The sequence below is a fragment of the Letharia columbiana genome, assembly GCF_014066305.1.
Source record: "Letharia columbiana isolate WasteWater2 chromosome Unknown Sc0000007_s0, whole genome shotgun sequence".
NCBI lineage: Eukaryota > Fungi > Ascomycota > Lecanoromycetes > Lecanorales > Parmeliaceae > Letharia > Letharia columbiana.
Window position 1 is genome coordinate 941,237 of NW_023501043.1, and position 20,142 is coordinate 961,378.

General features: G+C 33.0%; 5 protein-coding genes across 5 annotated transcripts; all 5 read right to left on the bottom strand.

Moving 5' to 3' along the window:
* Positions 1 to 8,580: 8,580 nt before the first annotated feature.
* On the bottom strand, positions 8,581 to 9,262 carry HO173_003283 (uncharacterized protein; the record flags this gene model as incomplete). The annotated part of the gene is made up of 2 exons (XM_037305210.1): positions 8,581 to 8,764; positions 8,814 to 9,262. 2 exons carry the CDS (start codon positions 9,260 to 9,262, stop codon positions 8,581 to 8,583), a joined length of 633 nt encoding a protein of 210 aa, XP_037168075.1.
* A 5,275-nt stretch (positions 9,263 to 14,537) lies between these two features.
* HO173_003284 (uncharacterized protein) lies at positions 14,538 to 15,356 on the bottom strand (the record flags this gene model as incomplete). Its single annotated transcript, XM_037305211.1, has 3 exons — positions 14,538 to 14,860; positions 15,024 to 15,158; positions 15,314 to 15,356. 3 exons carry the CDS (start codon positions 15,354 to 15,356, stop codon positions 14,538 to 14,540), a joined length of 501 nt encoding a protein of 166 aa, XP_037168076.1.
* Positions 15,357 to 16,503: 1,147 nt separating this feature from the next.
* Positions 16,504 to 18,018, bottom strand: HO173_003285 (uncharacterized protein; the record flags this gene model as incomplete). The annotated part of the gene is made up of 1 exon (XM_037305212.1): positions 16,504 to 18,018. The coding sequence occupies one exon, from the start codon at positions 18,016 to 18,018 to the stop codon at positions 16,504 to 16,506; it is 1,515 nt and encodes a 504-aa protein (XP_037168077.1).
* A 354-nt stretch (positions 18,019 to 18,372) lies between these two features.
* Positions 18,373 to 18,974, bottom strand: HO173_003286 (uncharacterized protein; the record flags this gene model as incomplete). Its single annotated transcript, XM_037305213.1, has 2 exons — positions 18,373 to 18,440; positions 18,569 to 18,974. The coding sequence occupies 2 exons, from the start codon at positions 18,972 to 18,974 to the stop codon at positions 18,373 to 18,375; spliced, it is 474 nt and encodes a 157-aa protein (XP_037168078.1).
* A 228-nt stretch (positions 18,975 to 19,202) lies between these two features.
* On the bottom strand, positions 19,203 to 19,454 carry HO173_003287 (uncharacterized protein; the record flags this gene model as incomplete). The annotated part of the gene is made up of 1 exon (XM_037305214.1): positions 19,203 to 19,454. The coding sequence occupies one exon, from the start codon at positions 19,452 to 19,454 to the stop codon at positions 19,203 to 19,205; it is 252 nt and encodes an 83-aa protein (XP_037168079.1).
* Positions 19,455 to 20,142: the final 688 nt, after the last annotated feature.

Consider the following 20,142-nt stretch of genomic DNA (forward strand, 5'->3'; position numbering starts at 1 on the left):
AAATTCATACTCTAAAACCTTAAATCCTTATAAATTTATACCCTTAATTACATTTTCATATTCCTTTACTAAATTTTAGGATATAAAAATATAATTTATTATTCTTTAAGATATAAATTTATAATCTATTAAGCTACGTCTTCGAGTGCCCGACATTTAAGATCTCTAAAGAAGCCTCGGAAGCCTTAAAAAGCCCCTAGAAAATTGAACCCTAAATTTATCGCGGATTGGGGTGAGTTGGGGATTTAAGAGCTCGCCTCAGCCTCGGAGCGAGATTTCGACGAGTTACACGGCGAACCCTAGAGGTCTTCAGTTCGGGGCTCCCGGGGCCGGTCCGGCCTAATTTCCCAACCCCCGAAGACCTAACCTCAGCGCACTATGGTAAATTACATTTTCATACCCTAAGGAATAACAAATTATCGATTCATATCTCATTAAGGTATGAAAATATAATTAGAGGTATAAATTTGTAAGGATTTAAGGTTTTAGAGTATGAATTTATAATTTACCCGCCTCGATATTCGCTCTATTCACTTCTAAATTCTCTTCTATATAAACTCGTAATTTTAGCAATATAGTCATCGTTCCTCGGCTTCCTTACGAGTCCTTAATACACCTTTTCGAGTAGTATAACGTTTTATCTATAGTCAATAAGGCTTAATCATATTAAGATCCGGAGAGTTGCCGTATTAGATCATTCGAATAATATTCATTAACATGTGAACTACTTCTTAATACTTTAATGTATAGGCCGAGGCCTTATCTTCCATAACTATTATATCAAGTCGCTCTCGTTTGCACTCCTAAGCGAATTTCAGAAGCTTTAAGATAAGAATCTATATCTGATAAGAAGGAGAAGTATGAGAAATATAAGCGTACATATCTTTTTCTAGTAGCGATACTAATTGATTCCCCCCTTCTTCCCCTTAATAGTAACTTTCCCAGTCTTAGCAGTGAAGTTCCATATGGGCTTCTTACCAAAAAGATTCCGAAGACCTATACGTCTTATACCGGTCTTAAGTTTCCAAGCTTATTTAGCCTCAGCTTTCAGAGCATCATTAATTTTAGCGAGATTCTCGGCACACTCCTTCTTTTTAGCTGTAGTTTCGGCTTTCCAAATATAGTACGGCCTCTTCTTATCATACGAGAAATAACCTTAGAACATAAACTCTATAGCACCTACGAAACGACGTCGCACAGTAAATTTAATAAAGACTTTATTGGGTTGCCGCCATACACGCACTCTTCCCCGCCGAGAATTCAAGATTACACTGATTTCGTTACTTCAAATTATCTTTTTCTACTTCTCTATAATCCAGTCTTTATATCGTAAAGCGAATTGATATCGAGCTTCCATCATAACTTCTATAAGAGACGGTTTTTTGGTGGTTTTACAGGCTCGGAAATTGTTACGTCTAAGTACTCGTAGAATCGTTATTGACGAGAGTCCTTATTCAGCAACTAATATGAATGAGATTTTCTTATAACCGTAGCGATCTCTTCGTATAGCGGCTATAATAGCACTCTCAACCTCGAGGGTAATGATTGAGGGTCGTCTAGATCTCGATATATCACTTACGTATAATAGTAATAATTTTTAAGACTTGCTAAAATCAAATTCTCTATTACGAACTTATTTCTATAGACGACTAATAGTAAAGTAGAAGATCTCAGTAATAGTAGTAATAATTTTAGTTATAATGTTAGTTTCGATTAAAGTAAGTATCTAAAGTCTAATACCGTTATTATAATTAATAGCTTAAGCTTTATCTATAAATATTTTAATATAGAGAATATAGAGAGGATTATTTTTTATAGCTATATTAAGAACTTTATATATAATATAAAGTCTTAAGATTCTCCCTCTTTTCTCGTAGGCTAGTACGTTTAATATTAATATCGTAATTCGATAAATATACTATTTATATATAGCTATAACGTCGCTATAACGCGTATATACTTCGTATATATATACTCCGTATGTATACACCTTATATATATAGTATTAACGTCGCTATTAAGTAAAAAGTAGTAATATTAAAGATATTTAAGATATTCAGAATATTTACTAAGTATATCAAGAGATTTAGCGTATGTGTAGGACTTTTAATATTACTCTCCGTATTAGATTTTAGAATAACTTTTTTATTTTCTATTAAAAATTTGAGATTTTTTTTTAAATTATAGAACGAAATATGAGCTTTTAGAGAAAAAAAAGAATTACTAAATTTAATTCTATAGATATTTAAAGGCAACGAATTTAAATATCGCATATTAAAAGTTCGCTTATCAAATTTACTCGACAGCTCTAATTAAAAAAAAAATTATAAATTTAATTTATAGATCTTTACTCTTACTTTTATAATTAAATAAAAATAATTATTAGCGATTAATAACATCTTAATCTAGAAAACTAATTTTTATAAAGTAAAACTATAAAACGTATAATTAAGAGCTACTCGCTATGATAACATCTATAAAATAATAATATTACTATTTAAAAGATAATATTAATATATATAAAAGAATAAGATAGAGCTAAGTTATAAAATCTTAAATTTATATATATAGTTAATTATAAATTTAGAGTTACTACGCTCTTTAATTAAATCGACTAAGTTATCGCGGGTAAATAAATTAGCGTCCGCAATTATTAAAATCTCTTATTCTACTTTTAATTCTTTAATAACTTTACTATTTTCTATTAAAATTTTAAAAAAAAAATTATATTATAGCTCGCAGTTTGCGCTTTTCAATAATGTAAATATTATAAAAGTTAATCTTATCATTTTTCAAAGGCAAAGAATTCAAATATTTCTTATCAAATTTGCTCGACAGCCGGCAGCCCTTATTAAAAAACAGATATTGATTTTAGAATAACTTTTTCGTTTTCTATTAAAATTCTACTATTCTTTTAATTAATTACGAGTAAAGGCCTATGAATTAAATTTACAACTAGTTTTTTTGATTAGGGCTGTCGAGTAAATTTTGGTGGGCGATCTTTGATGAGCGATATCTGAATTCCTTGCCTTTAAATATCTATAAGACTAAATTTAGAAATTCTTTTTTTATCTGAAAGCCCACATTACGTTCTATAATTTAATAGAAGAATCGAGTTTTTTTAATAGAAAACAAAAATGTTATTATAAAGTTAAATAATGTATATCTATTTTTTAATTAGAGCTGTCGAGCGAACTTTAATAAGCGATATTTGAATTCTTTGTCTTAAAATATTTATAAGACTAAATTTAATACTTCTTTTTTTATTTAAAAGCTCATATTACTTCTTATAATTTAAACGAAAAATCTTAAAATTTTAATAGAAAATAAAAAAGTTATTCTAAAATCAAATAATGTGTACCTGTTTTTTGATTAGGGCTGTCGAGCGAACTTTGATAAGCGATATTTGAATTCCTTACGCTTTAATAATTATAAGATCAAATTTTGAAATTTTTTCATTATTAAAAAGCGTAAGTTACGGACTATAACTTACTTAAAAAAAAATCTTAAAATTTTAATAGAAGATAGTAAAGTTATTAAAAGGTTAAAAGTAGAGGGAGAGATTTTTAATAGTTACGGACGTTAATTTATTTACCCGCGGTATCTAATTAAAAAGCGTAGACCTAACGAATTTATAATTGGCTGCATATACAAATTTAAGGTTTTCTAGTTCAACTCTATCTTATTCTTTTATACGAGTAAAGGCCTATAAATTAAATTCATAATTATTTTTTTAATTAGGGCTATCGAGTAAATAGGTGAGCGATCTTTAGTAAGCGAACTTTGATGAGCGATATTTGAATTCCTTACGCTTTAATAATTATAAGATTAAATTTCGAATTTCGTAAAAATTCGGAAAGCCTAAACAGCGCTTCAAAAATTAAAAAAAAAAATCCAAAATTTTAATAGAAAACAAAAAAGTTATTCCTATTGTGAATAACGTATATCTATTTTTTTAATAAGGGGCCTCGGGAGGGCTAGCGGGCTGACTCAGCTGGTCTAATCAAAGAGCGTAGTAACCCTAAATTTATAATTGACTGCACATACAAATTTAAGGTTTTTTAGATTAGCTCTATCTTATTCTTTTATATATATTAACGAGTAAAGGCCTATAAATTAAATTCATAACCATTTTATTTGATTAGAGCTGTCGAGTAAATTTAATAAGCGATTTTTAATAAGCGATATTTGAATTCTATGCCTTTAAAGAATTATAAGATTAAATTTCGAAATTTTTTTATTTTTGAAAAACGTAAGCTATAGGCTATAATTGAAAGAAGAAATCTCAAAATTTTAATAGAAAACAAAAAAGTTATTCTAAAATTAAATAATGTACACCTATTTTTTTATCAGGGCTGCCGGCAAATTTGGTGAGCGAACTTTGGTGAGCGATATTTGAATTCCTTACGCTTTAATAATTATAAGACTAAATTTAGAAATTCTTTTAACTTTTCTTATCTAAAAGCCCATGTTTCGTTCTACAATTTAAAAAAAATCTCAAAAATTTAATCGAAAAATAAAAATGTTATTCTAGGTGTTAATAACGTACATCTATTTTTTTAATAGTTACGGACGCTAATTTATTTACCCGCGATAACTTAATTAATCTAATTAAAGAGCGTAGTAACTCTAAATTTATAATTGACTATATATATAAATTTAAGATTTTCAAGCTTAGCTCTATCTTATTCTATTATATATACTTTACTAATTTATTAGATCTACGCTTTTTAATTAGATATCGCGAGTAAACAAATTAGCGTTCGCAACTATTAAAAATTTCTCTCTCTACTTTTAATCATTTAATAACTTTACTATTTTCTATTAAAATTTTAAGATTTAAAATTTAATCTTATAATTATTAAAGTGTAAGGAATTTAAATATCGCTTATTAAAGTTCGCTCGACAGCTCTAATTAAAAAATAGATGTATATTATTTAATTTTAGAATAACTTTTTTATTTTCTATTAAAATTTTACGATTTTTCTTTTGAATTATAGAACGTAATATAGGCTTTTAAATAAGAAAAGAGTTATTAAATTTAGTCTTATAGATATTTAAAAGTAAGGAATTTAAATATCGTCTATTAAAAGTTCGCTTATTAAAGTTCGCTCGATAGCTCTAATTAAAAAATAGATATATATTATTTAAATTTAAAATAACTTTTTTATATTCTATTAAATTTTTAATATTTTTTTTAATTATAAAACGTAATATAAGCTTTTAGATATAAAGAGAATTATTAATTTAGTCTTATAAATATTTTAAGATAAAGAATTTAAATATCGCTTATTAAAAACTTATATACTCTATTACGTAAAAATCGTAAAACTAATAAAAATTCTATAAATTATAAAAATGAAAATAAAGATAATTGATATAAATAAACTATAATAGATATTAAAATAAAGATAATTAATATAAATAAACTATAATAGATATTAAAATTAACTTATTAATTAAATCTAAATTTAGTTTAAAGTTAATTAACTCTATAAGAAACCTATTACTAATATAACTTCTCTTTTTTCTATTAAATTTTTTCTATTTTTTCTATTTTTTCTATTATTTATAATACGTGATTTAAGCTTTTAAATAAAAAAAGAATTATTAAATTTAATCTTATAAGTATTTAACGAGAAGAAATTTTAATATCGCTTATTAAAAAATTATTTACTCTATTAAGAATACTCTTTAATATAAGCTTAAATGGTCGAGTAGTAATAATTTTAATAAAATTCGAAACTATTCTATACTATTCTCGATTTAAATTTATTAATCTCCCTCGCTAAAAAATTCTAAAATTCTAATAATCGTAAAATCGTAAAAGTTAAAAAAGTAATAATAATAATTAGTATATATAAAAGAATAAGATAGGGCTGAGCTTAAAAATCTTAAAATTATATATATAGTTAATTATAAATTCGAGGTTATTACGTCTTTTAGCTAGACTATCTAAGTTAGCTCGCTAGCCCTTTCGAGCTCTCTTATTAAAAAAATAGATGTACGTTATTAACACATAGAATAACTTTTTTATTTTCTATTAAATTTTTAGATTATTTTTTCAAATCATAGAACGAAATGTAGGCTTTTAGATAAAAAAGTTTTAAAATTTGGTCTTATAATTATTAAAGCGCAAGGAATTCAAATATCGCTTATCAAAGTTCGATTATCAAAGTTCGCTTATCTATTTACTCGATATCTATAGTCTTAATTAAAAAAATGATTATGAATTTAATTCATAGGCCTTTACTCGTAACTAATATAATTATTATTATTATTATAAAAATACTATAGTAGATATTAATATTATCTTCTTATTAATTAAATCTAAGTTAATTTAAAGTTAATTAACTCTTTGAAAATTAATTAACTCTTTAGAAATCTATTATTAATATAACTTCTTTTTTCTATTAAAATTTTACTATTATTTTAATTAATTATAGAACTTTTTTAACGGTTTCTAATAATTTAAAATTTATAAAATTCTTCGAGAGTCGAATTCAATCTCGAAATTAGATATAAAAATAAATTACTTTTTATAAATTTAATTCATAGACTTAAACTTATATATTAATAAAAGAATAGAATAAGACTAAGCTAGAAAATCTTAAATTTATATATATAGTTAATTATAAATTTAGAGTTACTACGCTCTTTAATTAGATCGACTAAGTTATCGCGGGTAAATAAATTAGCGTTCGCAACTATTAAAATTTCTTATTCTACTTTTAACCCTTTAATAACTTTACTATTTTCTATTAAAATTTGATAATTTCTTTTTCTAATTATAGACCGCATTTCGCGCTTTATAAAAAGAAAAGGATTCTAAAATTGGATCTTATAGTTCTTCAAAGATAAGAAATTCAAATATCGCTTATTAAAGATCGCTTATCAAATTTACTCGACAGCCCTAATTAAAAAAAACGGTTATGAATTTAATTTATAGGCCTTTACTCGTAGATATATATATTCGTATATAAATCTTATAATAAGACTAATTCTTAAGAAAGTAATAGAAAAAATAAGAGATATCGCTTTTTTAAGCTTCTATATAAAGTTTATATATATTAAAAATCTTAAATATATTAAAACTTTACTTAATAATCAAATGATCTTTAAAAATCTTAATTAGTACTATCTTCTCTCTTCGAGCGTTTATTTTTAAATCTATACTATATCTAAATTATAATTATTATAAATTTTATTAAAATCTTTTAAATTTTAGCGAAGATATAAAAGAAAGAGTTCTTTTTAAATTAAATTAATATATTTATAATATAAGTATATATAATAAAATAAGATAGAGCTAAGTTAAAAAATCTTAAATTTATATATATAGCTAATTATAAATTCGAGGTTATTACGTCTTTTAACTAGACTATCTAAGTTAGCCCGCTAGTCTTTTCGAGTAATCTTATTAAAAAATTAGATATACGTTATTTATAAATAGAATAACTTTGTTTTCCTCTATTAAAATTTAAAAGTTTTTTTCTTAATTACGAAGCGTAGCTTACGCTTTTTAATATTAAAAAAATTCTAAAATTTAATCTTATAAATATTTAAAGGCAAGGAATTTAAATATCGTATATTAAAAGTTCGCTTATTAAATTTACTCGACAGTCGATAGCCTTAACTAAAAAAAAAATATATATTATTTAATTTTAGAATAACTTTTTTATCTTCTATTAAAATCTTTCGATTCTTTTTTTAAATTATAAAGCGTAATTTAGATATTTTAATTATTTAAGAATTCTAAAATTTAGTCTTATAATTATTTAAAGGCAAAGAATTCAAATGTCGCTTATTAAAGTTCGCTTATTAAATTTACTCGATAGTTCTAATTAAAAAAATAGATTATAAATTTAATTTATAGATCTAAACTCGTATATATATATAAGCTTATTAACGTTACTTATAATAGTAATTATTCTAATAAATATTAATTAATAATTTCGAATTTAAACTTAATAAGATCTCTATATACTTAATACGTATAATATTCGAGTATTTATATTCGACTTTAAAATAAGCGTAAGAAATAAATAAATACTTTAAAGTAAGATTATATTTTAAAAATAATTAATATACGCTAAGGTAGGTAAATAGAACTAGTAGTTGAGATTCTAGAAGTATTATAGATATATAGCTAATTAAAGTTTTAGAACTAATAATTTAAGCTAGATAGAATGACTATCTATGATATGAACTTCAATTCTATATATCATACTAATGCTACTTACGCTGGAGACCGTCTGGCTATCGTTTGGTTTCCCTGCTTCGGGTACTTCTGAAATGCTTAAGGCTGCAGGCAAAGCATAGGGCAATAACTTCGATAACAGACTTTTACCTCGAGGTTGTCCTGTGAAGATGTTGCCAAAGAGAAGATCCGCCGCCATATATCTAAAGTAGAGCACTAGGCCTTGGGCAATATCCTGCTACCGACGGAGGATATAAAATTCTCTTTATGTCTGTCAGCGGAATATGTAGTCCTTCAGGTTGGACTACGCAATCTTCTCCCTCACGAGCGCACTCGGTACCCTCAGGAGTGAGACAACCAAAAGTTGATTCCACAGCAAATCATCTCTTCTGAACTCGATAGGCGGATCGAGGTTTTGGTTGTGGAGATGATTTATTTGGCTGCTTTAAGCCGCGGGACTTTGGAGGACCCATCGGAGCAATACTGGAGACGCGTTGGCTTGTTTTGTTATCATGAGTGAGTTCGTAGAAAGTGACAGTTTTCGAAGCTTTTGACCGGGTAGCTCTACTAAGATGATTAGTATCTACATTCGTAGTGACTGATTCCTATTTACCGCCCAGAGACCGGTAGTAGAGTTCGACGTTGTCTTTGACGTTGTACTTTGCGTGCCCGTAATTGCGGTGAAGTGGAGGGGGCCGGATGAATGTTTTGCAAAGGCGTGTCACCCATTTTGGGCCGCTGGATCTCCATGTTGACGGACTCATTCTCCTTAGATGTGGCGCCTGTTGTGAAGTTCAAATCTTGATCCCAAGGCACTCTGGGATAGGTAAGGCTCTTACCTCGTGGAGTGCACGGGGGAGACATAGGCGGAGTCATCGGCCGTATAGCCTCGAATTCTTCATCATCAGAAGAGACTGGCTCCCAAGCAGTAGAAGGTCCTCGTCCTTCAGCCTCAAGCCTTGCGCGCATTGCGTCGGCTTCTGCGTGGATCCTATCGAGTCTCTCTTGAGTATCTCCTTGCATGATAAGCCACGCGTCGCTTTCCTCCCGTGTTATAGGCATGATGGTGATGATGATTGGCATGTGAGCCAGGAAGTGAAGGGGCGGAGATTGATCCTCCCGCCACTTCAGCCCTACTGTATGATTAGCGCCGTTGGCGACGCTGCGCAGAGCCGCAGCTGCCTAAAATGAGCTAAGCCGATATCACACTAGCGGTTTTCAATGATGTACCTTCTTCAACAAATCTCTGCGGCATGGAAATTTTGAACTAATAATAGAGAGCAAGCTCGAATGGCTGATACATTCAATGGCGATTTTGCCAGGCTTGTTAACCCCGCAAGTCAAATTGCATCAACGTTTGTTCTCGGCAACCCATATTTATGTCGAAGAGAATAAGATATTTCATTTTATGCGTTTCTTGCAGCGGAATCTTGAAAAGCCTAAAAGCGTCAAATGAAGCCTTTGGAGTAGTTCCATTCTATTACGATAGCCAGCTCGAAGAATAATAAAAACTAAGGGTTTAAGACTTAGCTCTAAAGAATATTATAATCCTTTATAATAAAGGTCGTAAGAGAATCGCTTATAAAGAATTATAATATTCCTTATACACTTTAAAACTAAGGGTTTTAAGATTTATATTAAGAAAAAGTATATAGTAAATAATAATACTCGCGAATTATAAGAAGTAGTAGAGTTCTTTTTCTTTATTAGTCTTAATTAAATTCGCTTAGCGAGGTAATTTATTAGTTATTTTATAGTTATTACAGAAATACTATATTTAATATAAATAAGAATAATCTATCTCTATTAGTTCTTATTTATATAATTAATATCTTAAGATCTATTTCGATCGACTATTATTTTATCGAGTTCGAATTTATCGAGGTCTTTCTATTCATAAACGACTATATAAGAGACTTATTTTTCTATGATAATTATAGAGGATCGGCGATTCTATTAGATGATTTTACGACGGGATTAATAGTAATAATAATTAAGAAAAGAACGAATCTACTTATACTATCGAATAATTAGATAAATATAATTACTTAAGTAAATATAGAGGTTACTTAGATACTTAGTTATTATTTAAATAAATTAGATAGCGACTATTTTCTTTAGCTATATTATTAATATATAACTAAAATAATTAAAAAGAGATTTACTCGCGAGAGATATTCGCTTTTAATAAGAAAGTTATTAACTAATCTGGTGTGAAAGTAGATTAAATTAGAAATTCTTAAGAATATAAAGCGAAATCGTAGTATTCTACTTAATTATCTATATTAAAAAAAATAGAACTATTTAATTAATTTCTATTAATAATAAAAGTATTAATTTATTACGATATATACTAAAAAGTAACTAAATCTCGATTATAATTCTACTTAATAAGGTAAGAGTAGTTATTCTCTAGTTAAGGCTATTATAAATCGTTATATATCTATTAAATAATTAGTAAAAAGATTACTTAAGGAAATAAATAAGGTTATTTATACTTTTCAGTATAAATTAAAGTATTAAAAGAGGAATAATCCTCGTAGTATTAATATGCTAGCAGATTATTCTTTATAAAATCTTCTTAATTATATTATCTATTAAGATAATCGAACTCATCTATATAAAGTTAATTACGGATAAAAAGATAGGGTTTTTAATATTAAAGAATAAAGTATTCTAAGAATCTAAGAAGAATAAGTATTAATAAGTATATTATCTTCTTAAATAATATAGTTTATTTTATAAATATTAGCTATTTCGCTATATTATCGAGAAGATTTCTATTTCTCTTTCTCTTTTATATTTAAGATAGCTTAATAAGATATCGAAAGTTATAATAAATTAAGAAATAACTTTTAATTTAATTATTATAACGGCTATTTATATAACTTTAATTAATATTAATAATATTTAAAGTTAATTTAATAATTATTCTAGCGGTAACGATAATTGATTATCTATCTTCGATATTTATATAATCGAAGATATAATCGATAAGAACTAAACTTACTAAAGGCGAGTACTTTTTCGATATATAAGTTTTATAAGAAGATTTTAGAAGGTTATCGCGCTAAAGAGTATATAAGAGAGATAACGAAGACTATTTAAAGGGGTCGAATAGAGTCTATAAGTAAAAGTATAATAAGAAAACTTTTTTTGCTATAATCGTTTTTGACTATTAAAAAGGATAATAAGGGCTTATAATATAAGAAGAATGAAAGTAGACAATATATATTAACTAGGCGTGAGGCTACTAATATAGAAGAATTAAATCTTATATCGTTAAGTAAGAAAGAACCTGGACAAGCGATGATTGATAATAAGCCAAGACTAAAAGGGGAGATTATGCTTTTGTTCCTTACTAACAAAGTCATTGCTCGTGATCTATCTAGCGATGTGACCAAAAGCCTTGCAGTAATTACACTTTCAGTAATTACACGTGAAATTACTGCAAAGCAATTGGTCTGACGGTCACGCTAGTAGGGCACTAGTGGGTATTTAAAATTTGGCCTGGAATCCACCTGTTGAGAGGTACCATTTCCGTGTAATCTAGTCCTACTGAGGGTACTCTTGCGAGTCAAGAAATGAGGCTATACAGATCCGAGGTACGTGCAGGAGCCATGGGAGCTATGGGAGCTTCCAACAACGCGTCTACCTCGTAGTCAGGCCCCACATCATCGTCATGCTTGGTGGGAGGTCAATTGATGAAGAAATGGTAGGTTTTGAAGAATTTTCTCCGCAAGATATTGCCAAGACTATGGATTTGGCCAATCAGAAGGCCTACATTTGGATTACTAAGCGCATTTCACGAATTATATGCTGTAATACTCTAGAGACCTAACATACGATAATTACTGTGAAGCATTTGCTTTACATATAATATCACATCGCTAGATCTATTACGCGCTGTTATTAATCTCTATTAAGTTAAAATACTTAACTTTATTAAAAGTAGAGCTACTTTATATTAATATTAAGTTTAAAATTATATATTAATTATTAAACTAATAATTATTAATTAAAAATAATTAGATATTAATATTAATAGTTTAATTATAATTTAAAGTATTTTAGAGCTAATATTACTATCTTTTATTATACTTATAAGTTTATTAAAGATTAAAATAATAAGAATTCTTTATTAATATTAATTTCTAAATCTTTTAAAATCTTTCAAAAGAGAAGGCTAAAGCTCTATTATCGAATATTTTATTCGCGATTATATATATTTTATTATCGTAATTATAAAGCTAGAATAATTTTTAAGATTTTATAATAATAGCTAGCGATATAGATATTCTAAGTTTAAATTTCAAAATAAGTAATATAAAAAAAAAATTTAATCTTTCTTTAAGAAGAAGATTAATATATCTATAATAACTATATTCGATATAATTTTATTATTAAATATCTTTTATTTTAATTATATTATCTATATTTATTATAGCTTTATATATAAATATTTCTTATTTCTTATATAAGAATTTAAAGTTTAAAAGCGATAATTAATTAATATTAATAATAAGATCTTTTAAAACTTTAATAATAATTAAAAAATATATTTAATTTTCTTTACTTTATTAAATGATAAATTTAATAAATTTAAATTCAAAGCTAGTAAAGATATATTTAATTTATTAAGCGATATTAAATTATATAACCTTTATATTAAGACGTTTATTTTACTCGATTTAAAGTTACTCTTATAATTATTCTTTAAATTTATTATTTTATCTAAAATAGTAGCTAAATCGTTATTATTATTATCGCTATCGCTCTCTTTATTAATATTCTATATATTATTATCTAGACTATCTTTTAATAATATTAGATTTAAATAATTAGTTATAGATTTTTATAGCTAATACTTTTAATTAATCTTAATTTAATAAAAATAGTTTTTCTCTAATCTCTATCGCTATGTTAAAATTTAATATTCGATATATTAGATAAAGATAAAATTTTAAAAACTAGTTATATTTAATAATTCTTTACTTTTTATTAGAATTATTAAGTTTAAAACTTATATTATTAGTTTCTAATGTTTTAAATATAGTAGTTACTAACTTACTAATTTATTAATATCGATTATAATTAAATAATATTAGACGCTACTATTAAATATTATAAATCTAAAAGCTTTAATCTTTATATAAAGCTAATTTACTAATTAGTTAATATTACTCTTTTTTTAAAGAAGATATTTATTAATATAAAAAGAACTTTTATAAGATTATTATCGAAGTTACTAATTTATATAAATTATTTATTTTATTAAAGCCTTTTCTAATTTAGCTTCTTTTTATAAAATTTAAAGACTTTTTAATATCTTTATAATAACTTATATCTAGATCTATAAGCTATATAATAATAAAATCGTTAAATTTAATAAGATTATTTATATTATAATAAGTAACGAAATTTATTTACTATTATTTAAAGATACTAATATCGCTATATACGCTATTTAAAATAATAGCGATAAGAATAAAAATATATAACTCGGTAAATACTATAAAGTTTATAATTTATAAATTAACAAGTAAAGGCCCATGAATTAAATTCATGGAGTTGGATTTTTCTAAGTTAGATCGAATTTTAGCCCTAGCCCTAAGTATAAATCGGACTCTGATCGCTTACTATGCGTTTTTGACCTACTTCCATTACTACAAAATTGATTTAATCTATGTAGTATACAGGCATATATGTGCGGAGAGAGGCGCGCTAAGGCCTAATTAGGAAGGTGTAATAATTGCCCACAAAAAACAGAGAAAGGCCATGTCCTTATGGCAAGAAGTATCGAAATACCGGAAAGAAATGGAGACAACGTGCCAATTAGTGGTGTGAATCCCACAATATCTCCTGCCGCAGTGAAATTTTTCGAATAATGAAATAGCTATAGACATCGGACGGTTTCAATTCGTCCAAATATGCATCGTTCCGGAGTGATGATTTGATGTGGAACCGTGGAGAGCATATGACGTGGGATCTTGGAGAGCTGAGCCGTGTTCTTGACGATGGTGGCCTTGTTGCCGCTTGGTTTCTCCGCAGTGTTCTCCGCATTTGCCTGTTGTAGTTCCTCCTCTTACTCCTTAATGTAGTGGGGATGATAGGCTAAGTTGCAGTGGTGTTCTCCGCTTGCTGAGTGATGATTTGATGTGGAACCGTGGAGAGCATATGACGTGGGATCTTGGAGAGCTGAGCCGTGTTCTTGGTGCTGGGGGCCTTGTTGCCGCTTGGTTTCTCCGCAGTGTTCTCCGCATTCGCCTGCTGTATTGACTTCTCTTGCACTGGCTGAGTGGATTGGTGTGAGACCGTGGAGAGTAGGCCTGTTGTGTCACTGCTGCTCCGCAATGTTCTCCGCAGTGTTCTCCGCATTCGCCTGCTGTATTGACTTCTCTTGCACTGGCTGAGTGGATTGGTGTGAGACCGTGGAGAGTAGGCCTGTTGTGTCACTGCTGCTGATGACTGTCTCCGCAATGTTCTCCGCAGTGTTCTCCGCATTCGCCTGCTGTATTGACTTCTCTTGCACTGGCTGAGTGGATTGATGTGAGACCGTGGAGAGTAGGCCTGTTGTGTCACTGCTGCTGATGACTGTCTCCGCAATGTTCTCCGCAGTGTTCTCCGCATTCGCCTGTTGTAGATCCTCCTCTTGTTCAACTGAGTGCGAGGGTACCGAGGGTAAATGTGTTTATATTGGTGGAATTGGTAGAATTGGTAGAATGGTGGAAGAAGAATGATTACACAAATAGGTGGAAGGATTATTATCCGATCCCGGACGCGTTTGGTGTGACTACAATATTTGAATGTCAGTTTAACCCACCTACCGCTGGCTTGGGAGGAGTATGTAGGGGAGGACGTATCCGTTCGGGCTCTTTTTGAGGGCCTTCCAACGCGTTTATGAGCAGTAGTAGGTAGCTCTCGATTGCCAGCAGTAGCGGATTCGCCGAGGGGTGGCCTGGGGGCGTCAGTAGGGGCTCTAAGAGGCGGGCAAAAGGAGTGTACGTGCCTGAGACGTTGAGTAACCTTTCCGCGAGGGGTACCGAGGACGATTGTGTTTATATTGGTGGAATTGATAGAATTGGTAGAATGGTGAAAGAAGAATGGTTACACAAACAGGTGGAAGGATTATTATTACCCCTATTTTCTTAATCATTGGGAAACTAGAATCGCGATTTTGGCACCCCCATCTAAAAAACAAAAAAAGTGCTTTTCTTGAATAGCCTCACAACGATAACTTACAACGCTCTAAAAACTTTATAGATTTTAATAATTATACGAGAGATTAAGAATATTAAATTATAGAAGATCTTAATTATTCGTTCTATTATAGAATAAAATTTTAATAAATTCTTAGATTTTCTCGAGATAGTCTTGGCGGTAAAAAAATAGCCGAGGTAAATTTTTGAAGTTCGCGATATATTCTCGCTTTTTACATTTCACTTATAAGATTAGAATTAAAATCTTTCTAAATTTAGAGGTAGATTCCTTAATATAGTAAGTAGATTTCGTAAAGTTTTTAGACTGTAAAAATAAGTGGTGGTGAGGTTATATAGGAAATTCAAATTTTTGATATTTGATCATTGGGGGGGTGCCAAAATCGCAGATTTTTTTTAGTTTCCCAATGATTAAGAAAACAGGGGTATCCGATCCCGGACGCGTCTGGTGTGACTACCATGACTACCATATTTGAATGTCCATTTAATCCACCAATAGTAGGCCAAACTTCATTATTTTTACAGCGTTAGAAAGCGCAAAGCGAGCTCTACAATTTGAGGAATTATAAAGTAACTGTATGTATCGCAAGCTGAGTACTTTAAAGTGTAAAACTTCTACATACAAATTTTTGATGAGGGAGGCGCGGGAGGGCTACCGGGCTGACTCAGCCGGTCTAACCAAAGGGCGTAGCGAACCCGAATTGATGATTGGCTGCACATACAAATTCAAGGTTTTCAAGCTCAGCCCTACCTTATTCTTTTATATATACTGATTTACTAGGCAAATGCTAACGATATCGTTGTAGACAAGTTATCGTTATTCTACACCAAAAATAATCATTGCATGGCTGTGCAATCGTTACAACCAGAATATCGTTATGTAGCGAATCGTTATAGCCCAGGTGGACTGTACTTCGGATGCAGTGGAAGGATTTATAAAACGCATTGTTGGCTAATTGAAGCTTATCTAGAAGGCGCGGTTGAAAGATTGGCAATATCTCCCATAGAAGTTGATCCGCTTGAAGCCACACAGTCCCATATCGCTTGATTGCTTGCTTGAAACCGAGGCCGACGAGGTCGTGCCGTTCAGACTCTCGAGTCATCATGAAACGCTTGGCGTCGGAGCCGCTCTTGTCGGTGTTCACGGCTTTCCATTTTTTCCAGCATCAACTCAGGTCTTCGTGACGGTGCGACTCCTCCTATAGCCAGTGCAAGGATACGGCGACAAGCGCTAATCGTGATCCCGTGGAGACGTTGCTGGGTTTCCGAAGCAATGGGGCGGTTGTTTGGCCCTGGACGAGCCCTTGTTGCCGACGCTTCCACGCATACTGTCCACCTGTTCAGATAGGGATAGGCTGATGTGAACTTGTTAACCTCTTCAGTTGGAAGCACCCAGTAAGAGCGATGAGGGCCTTCGGCAATTGAGACCCTCGCCTGATTGTCTGCAGGTGGATGGCTGCCGATGTTGTCTATAGACAACATCGGACTGCTGAGTCCCTGGGAACTCGATGGAGGAGCGGCGGCCTGCGCGATGGTAATGGAGTGACCGTCGACACTGAGTTCGCAATGCACAAAGAACAACCGTCCCGCACGGCATTCCGACCGTATGCCGAACGAGGACTTTGCCTTTGTCGAATCTTCCAATGCGACGGCGACTCTTTGCTTGCTCTTTTCGTATCCTTTAACTATGTCGGGCCTTTTTACGTGGGATTCTCGAGTACCAACTGCAGTTCGGCCATGTCGGTTCACTTCAAAGCATCTGTCGATGTGGGTTTGAGAGAAACCTAAGCCTTCAAAGTCGTCGTTGCCAAATGCGGAATAGGGTTTAAATGGTGTGGCGAATAGATCTTTGTTGCTATTGTAGGCCTTGTTGTGGGCGAGATTCCCTTCGCTTCGTAACAGATTGCTTGGGCCTAGTTCAACGGAGATTGAACCCGCGTCGCGCGTTAGCATGAAAGGATGGCGTAAGGCTGTGAGGTGACGGGCGGCCTGTCGGGGATCGCAGAACCCTTGTGCCCATTGCTCAAGGCAGCACGTCTTTCGCAGCAGTGTGACACCGTCGGTGACGGGAACATCTTCGACTCCGATATCAAGCCACGCGTCGCCTCGACTTAGATAACCCTCACTATGGATATCGTAGCAGGATTCCATAAGCTCGAGGAAGTCATGTTTCATCAGGGCGGGGCTATTGCGTTGAGTCGGGCCCTTGAGATTGTGGGCCATGACGATCAACACTGGGCCCGCGAACTCGGGGTATTCATTGCTCTTGCGGAGTACACAATCCCAGTATTGTTCCAGTAGGCTGGCAGGCAGCGGATAATTGATGTCGATCGGATGACCAGCGCCATTTATACTCTGCTCTTCCTTTACGCGTGCCTTATGGTTCGCATCAGCAAAGCTCCTCGGCCAGTGCTGCCGTACATGATGACCACAGGTATCCCGAAGCGCAGGCCGGATGATATTATCAACCCAACTGCTTTGCTCGTCGTTGCTTAGATGCGTTACGCCGGAGTTGGCCACTGGAAGGTGAGGGAAGAAAACATGGGTAGCGGCCCCCAAGCCCCCGTCGGCGACGCCGTAGCTCAAGCGAAGTTGCTTCATCTTGTGTAGTTTCAGGCCATGAATAGTTACCCGTTGGTTCTAGGTGATCCGTTGTAGAAATGGTGGTTGGAGTGCAAAGTGGAACCCACGTCGGTGGATAGCCAGGCTCGAAATACCGAAGATTATGCTATCGATATCCCAAAAGCGCTGAAGTGTAGGGTCTTCCTCTCGAGCCTGGCGTAGAAAGTGGTCCTCCGATCTGCTAAAATCAATGGTCGCTAGGTTCCCACCGCCCGCAAGAAGAGCATTCCAATCGATGGCCTCAAAATCGTTCGCTGCTCCATCCCGCTCGACGATCTTATTCTGATGTAAGGGGCGTGGAGCGTCAATGGAGGAGAACTCTGCGGGGAGCTGCTAGTTCCAGTAGTCGGTCATTTCGCGGAGGGAAAGAGCATCTTCGGGAATGGCATCGGGATTGCCCGCTATTCAACGTCAGTCAAATTCCGAGGGGGGAGTTTGGTAACAACATGCCAAAGGTCCAGCAAGTCTTCCAGCTAGCCCCAAGGACCTCTGCGGCGTTATCGTATAAGCCTGTAGGGGGAGGCAGAACCTTCGGGTATAGTTCCTGCTCTTCTAGATTCAACCGTGGAAGCTGAAAGGCGGCCGCGTCGCTCTGGCCCAGGGCCGGGATTGTGTGTATATTCTAACCCGTCGCTATGCTCGCCTGAATGTTCCGAGGGAAGATCGACTGTTGGAAGATAGGGAGCATCGGGATCAACAAGGCTAGGCTCGTCTTCGCTCAGCGCCGGAAGCCTCTCAGGTTCGAGAAGAGATGAAGGGTTATGTAGGAGGGAGTGTAGATGGGGAACTCTCAGGCCGAGGAGAAAGAGAGGGTTGTGGAGGAGGGAGCGAACCTGGGGGTCTCTGTGAACATGTAAGTATTTAATTATGACGATAACCATAGGGAAATCTACCTCTCGGCCCCGATTGTAGATGTGTGTCCGCAGGTGAGGCATTTAAGGTCTTAGTCGGATTCTGGGTGGGTATGGCACTGGGAGGTTGTCTTCTTGGTCTGCGCGGTCGACTAAAATTTGGGAGAGCGTCTTTAGATGGTAAATTGGTCGAAGATTGAGTGGCCATACTGCTCTTGCTTCGAGACCTGACTAGAAGATTGGTTGTAGTCGGGGAGGGGGATTGCCGCAGCTGCGGTCTTACTTTGGCCGAGACCAGGTCGATATTCTCCCTCAACTCTCTTGGTGAGCAAGAACCTCTATGGTATCGATGAGCTGTTTATCTTCCGTCCAAGCCACCTCTTGTTGCTTAGCTGTAACTGTAGAGAGTGGAGGACCCGCGGCATTGGAGGATTGCGATAGAATAGTTGCATTTGCTTGCGGGAATCGAGCTTCATATTCAGCTTTGCCTTTGGCTCGACTTCTAGCCGTGGCCTCGCGAGCGGAGGCGCGTTTTTCTTCTGGGGTCTTTTTAGAACGACTCATTATGAGGGAGTAGTGAAGAGACACCAGAGAGTATTGAAACGAAGACCATGCCCCTGTAAGAGATGAGATAAGATATTAAATCTACTCCGTATAGTAGGGAGTTTCAGACCACTTTTTTAAGCGTGGATTTTTCAGGTCGTGGGGAATTTCAGCGATTTGACCGTTGGTGGCAAATCGCTCATTTTCCCACAACCTGAAAAAACGCCCGAGGGTCGGTGACAAAAGTCGTTGCACACCGATCCCCGCTAAGCCCTACCAAAGTGTGCAACGACTTTTGTCACCAACCCTCGGCCATCCACCAAAGGTACCCTGGGGCACCAGGTGTCGACAGATTTCTCCACCCCGAGGTTTACCCGGCTACTGCACGCATTTGAAGAAAACTGAGAATCTACCACATATATTCCTTCTGAATATCACTATAAATCAGATTTAATACGTCTACCATCTATTTCTACTAGTTAACGACATCGCCAAGGCATTTCAGCGATACGGGCCCGGACTTATTTTTAGTGGGGGAAGGAAGCCGGCAGTAGCCGGGTAAACCTCGGGGTGGAGAAATCTGTCGACACCTGGTGGGGTGCCTTTAGTGAAGAAAATCGGCCTATTTGGTGGATTTCTCGTGTCGATATTCTATATCTCTTAGCAAATCTATTTAATTAGAAGGCCTTCCTTCTTACCACTACTACTA